This window comes from Thermobia domestica, chromosome 5 (genome assembly GCF_964235325.1).
Source record: "Thermobia domestica chromosome 5, izTheDome1.hap1.1, whole genome shotgun sequence".
NCBI classification, from domain to species: domain Eukaryota; kingdom Metazoa; phylum Arthropoda; class Insecta; order Zygentoma; family Lepismatidae; genus Thermobia; species Thermobia domestica.
In genome coordinates, this window is record NC_137458.1 from 306,050,454 (window position 1) to 306,055,523 (window position 5,070).

Sequence of the window (5,070 nt, forward strand, 5' to 3'; positions counted from 1 at the left end):
ACACTGTTTCAATAAAAATCGCTTACAAGTTGCAATTTCCTCTGCATCGGGAGGATATGTAATGAGTTCACACAATGGTGTAAGTTCCTCAACGTCAAGAAAATTTTCTGAATTTATTTCTCTTAATGTCTTGAGAGAAGTAAAAATATTCGTATTTCTTTCACTGAATCGAGCTGAAATCTCCCCGGTTACACAATCAATTACATGGAAGTATAGCTTCTTATAAGTATCTGGGCTTGTGTCCCTTTCTCTTCCATAATCTAGGGTATTTTCGTACACCACCATGTTGCGTAGTGAAGAGCTAGTCTTGCAAATTCGTTTTCGTGGAGGGCAATTGTCTGTCTCGTCCGAAAATTCATGACGTATCTCATTTTGCAACTCATTGAAACTGTCTTCAGTGCGTAACGAAGAAACTTCTTCGACGACGGATTGAATAACACCAACTGCTGAGCACAAATCAATTGCTTCAGACTGCAGCATGGCGTTAGCAGGTTGCTCAATCTTCAGAATTTTCCTCACAAAGTAGGCCAGAATCTTGAACATGGGTCTATTTATCTTCTGTAACAGACCTGAAGCCTTAATGGAGAGACTTCCATCGAGATCAGTTTCCTCTTCAATAACTGTGAAAAGCGCTACCACTTCCTGGTGACTGTATACAATAGCTTCTGTTGTTGCGAAATGGCCAGTCCATCGATGTTCTAGCAAACGTTTGAGCTTTGTACCCTTGTACTTCGTCATTATACTAGGTTTTCTAACATAGTTAAAAATTGCGTCGCATACTTCAAAGAACTTTCGAATCCTGTTTTCAGTAGAAAGGGCATGTATAACAACTAGGTGCAACTGATGGTTAAAGCAGTGAATATACGGCATAGTTTTTCCAACTGAGTCTTGTAGCCTCCCTGACATAACATTTGCGCCGCCGTAGCACTGACTAAGAATGTTTTTTTCGTTGATACCTGCACTCTTCAATACACTAAGAACTGCATTCACTATTCCTGCTGCACTCTGATCATTAATCTGCATCATCTCTACAAGATTCTCACATACTTGTCCTCGAATTACATATCGCACGATTACAGAAAGATTTTCCACACCACTTTTGTCCCTTGTACAGTCGACTTTCACAGTAAAAAACGAACAATCGCTAGAATTTACCCTGGAAGCAATATCTTCCCGAGAGACGTGTATTTTGCATTTTTAGGAATAATGCCACTTATTTCACGCAAAGTTTGATCTCTCTTGCAAGTAAATTCAAAGAGTATTAAAAACATACCTGATGCCTCACTGTCACTGTTTTCATATAGGAAAACTTCCTCAACACCAGTACCACTTGCGCAGCTCATTGCTGATGACAAAGTATCGTTTTTGTTTGACGTGTCGTCTTTACCGCGCAATGGCAATTCGTTTGTAGTTAAGAACTTGATAATGTCAAAAATACCAATCAAATAATAACGGTACTTGTGCAGTTGTTTCTCCTGCAAGAGTGTCGTAACTCCCGAATTGCTAGCATCTCGCAGATTCTTCTCCTTCCACTCAAGCACAGCAGTTTGGTGATTCTTTGATGCTGCGTGCTTAGCAAAACCCTTGTTGCGTTCTAATGCATTTTTCCAGTTCCTATACCCAGTCAAAGTAAATGCATCGTCCAAGCTTGGTTTGAAAATTCTGCATGCAAAACAAAACGCTGCATCGCGAGTAACTGAATATTCCAACCACTCTCTTCCATTGTACCAGTTACTTGAAAAAGAACGTTCTTTACCACCTGTTTTAACGTTTGGGAACACTGATAACATTGGCTGTGAAGGAACCTTATTATTTAAGTCACTTGGCACCTCACTTGACACTGAAATACTTTCTTCTCCTTTAGTTCTTTCATCTTCTTCCCTTTTTTCGATGAAATGGGAGTCATCAGCTGCAGCAGGTTTGGTTATATCTGTCTGTCTCTTAAAATATTTTAACAACGACATTTGAGATTTTCCAAGGTTGCTAATTTACTTGATCGTGTTGAAAACGGTGATCAAATGGAAAAGGCGGCGAGTGCAATGGTTTCAATCCTCATGCTTCCCAGACAGACCTTCGTTACGTAGCTAGTTGTACCATTCTAGACACTACGATGTTTCTATGCTATGCCAGCTTCAAATATCGATCGGGATGGATTTACACTGTATTCTTGATATTTATGATTCTTCATTTCGCTCAAAATATACTATCTAAATAATATGAGCGAAAATTCTGTGAATTAATATTGTTGTGACCGCAACATATAAGATCTTAGATGAATTTCAATGTAACCTTTCTCGGCACACAATTTTGTGAAAAAAAAATCTTTTCTTAAATGAGACAGGTACAAATATCTTCCAATCAGAATTTTGCGTTTGGGGGGAACACAAAATTTGTTTGGGGGGCCAGCCCCCCGTGCTCCACTTGGCTACACCCCTGAGTTCTTATCTCTACCTACACTGAATGCTCTCTAAAGTGAATCTGTATAGAGAGATGTAAATCTACACCCCCAAAAACGATTGGGTAAGATTCAAAAAGTCAGTTTACTGTAAAAGAAGTATATCTGAAATGGATTTATGCATGGATCTGTACAATAAATCTGCACCTAGTGATATATTTCTGGCAAATAGAAATATAAAATTAATTGGTAGCAAATATTCAATCAAAGGGTATGAAATATAGGAAAAAAACCTTTTTTCTAAAAATGTAGGCCTAAATGACACTTAGGAGCACGGGCGGAGTTATGGGGGCATAGGAGAGCATTGCCCCCAACTTTCTGACAAAAAATAAAAATGCCAATTATAAGATCCTTCATTTTTCATTTGTATTTACAGTGCCCGCCTCCTCCCCAGCAGACAATTTCTAACTCCGCCTATGCTCAAGAGTAGGAATCATCCCAGCGTGTACTCACATGATTTTAGAATCCAACCCTCGTTTCTAAAGACAATCAACTGCTACATGAAATCGTTATATGGTGTGATGTGTTTATTTAAGACATACATTCCTACGCATTTAGAAGATAAAGTGTCATTAGTGTTTGTCTGTGTGGTCAATAATACAAATGAAAAATTAAGATGTTGTATCTCTTGGAAATTCTTCTGGCAAACGCGCTTTTATGTACTGCTTCTACAGGAAATTACAGTAGAATTATTGGAGGAAACGTTGCAGATTTTGAGAAATATAAGTATGTTGTGCATGTTTGGGTCAATGTAAAAAAAGGAAAAATTCACTGTGGAGGAACTATTCTCAATGAGGTTTGGATTCTTACTGCAGCACACTGTGTTGTTGATCAAGAAACATGGCAAAAATATTCAGTCGAATCTATTTACGTGGTTGCAGGTGAAGCGGAACTAAACCTGATTTCTTTTAGCAGAAGCTTTGCTTCTCATGTGTTTACACATTACGATTATACGGATTCTATTCGAAATGTTAATGATATTGCACTTATAAAACTTGAAGAAGGACTAGAAAATTTTGATAATCTGTCTGTGGCTACATTGCCTAAGGATAGTTCTAGTGCAGTCACACTGAACAGTATGTGTACTGCGGTCGGTTGGGGTCTCACTAGTTTTGAAGGTGAAATGTCTCCGGTGCTATTGGAAGTTGAGGTACCCATATTGGATAAGATTACTTGTCTTATAATCACTAAGTTCATAGACCCGCATACTACATTATGTACTGGAGTTTTAAGAGTGGGCAAAGGCTTATGTTCGGGAGATTCAGGCGGACCTCTAATATGTGATAATGTATTGGTAGGAGTTATTTCAATGGTTGTAGGAGACTGTAGAACACCAAATGTATACACGAAAGTTGCTGCTTATCTCAATTGGATTGAAGATGTAATGGCAAATAATTCTGAGAAATATTTTTCTGAATAAATTGCTCATCAAAACATTCTTGAAATTCATATTATATATCTCTTTTCCATGCATATTGTTGTACACACTCGTTTGTAAAGTATGTTTGTAAAGTAAATTCGTTTGTAAAGTATGTTTGTCTTAGTTTTCTCTAAAATAAAAGTATAAATATTATTATTATTATTATTAATGATAATAATAATAATAGTAATAATCATATCCCCGAAGACGCATTTGATTTACTTTTAGAGACTTTTAGTTTAGCTTAACGTCGGGAAACTAAATGGGGACCGAGAACTTAATCTGCAAAATATAGTAAAGTCAGTACGATTTATCTGGTATAGTGCTGACCATGGGCGCAAATCTCGCTTGAACATTGGGGGGGACGGGTAAGACCGTTCCCATTATATATATATAACCGATGCTCAAAATATTTATGAAGTTGAAAAACAATGCTGTGGAGGATCAGGGGAACAGAATCGTCTTCCGTGGCGTATTTAGGATACTATCGGGCTCAAGCTTCTCCCGAAATAAATTTATTTTTTCGCATTCCACGTACAACAATAATCCTTCTTACCATTTCTAAGAATGTCATTGTCTTTCCATTTTCTTATGCTCTTTGTTCAGAAATAATACTGCGTTTGTAAAATTTCATTCCATGTAAACACTGAATCCTTTTGTTTTTGTTTTTTTTTCATCCTTTCTAGTTTTCTGTTTCTTTTTCTTGATGTTACTTTTTTCGTTTCGCCTATTATTTTTATCGACCGTTGTCAGTTGTGATTTAAGTTGGCCGTCATCAGTAACACCAAAACTTAGAGTAGTTGATAAGCGGAACTGGTGTTTCACACTAACTTGCGCGGATATCAACATGACGGGATTTTAGTTATTATAACAAAGGAAAAATGATATAGTTTAGTTATTTTTAAAAGACGGAAATGTTTGAATTAAAGAAAATCAAAATGGGGCTATAATTAGCCCGGGAAATTAGGTAAGCTAAGATCATGCTTCCTTTTTCTGGTATGAATAGAATAAAGAGTTAGATTCACTCCAAAATTTTTGTATCATATCATGTATATTGTATCGTATCATATCATGTATCAAATATATGAAGATAAATAAAACTTAATAACTCTTGAACCACCAGACCAATCTTGATCAAACTTTCAACATAGATAAGGTTCGGGCCTAGAATGTTTTCATTATTTCACTTTTACTG

The 5,070-nt window shown here is 36.7% G+C and overlaps 1 protein-coding gene across 1 annotated transcript; it reads left to right on the forward strand.

Annotated features, from left to right (window-relative positions):
* The first annotated feature begins 3,071 nt into the window (after nt 1-3,071).
* Nucleotides 3,072-3,934, forward strand: LOC145685623 (trypsin-like). The gene has a single exon (XM_081758014.1). The coding sequence runs from the start codon at nt 3,072-3,074 to the stop codon at nt 3,873-3,875; it is 804 nt and encodes a 267-aa protein (XP_081614140.1). The 3' UTR covers nt 3,876-3,934.
* The last annotated feature ends 1,136 nt before the right edge of the window (nt 3,935-5,070 follow it).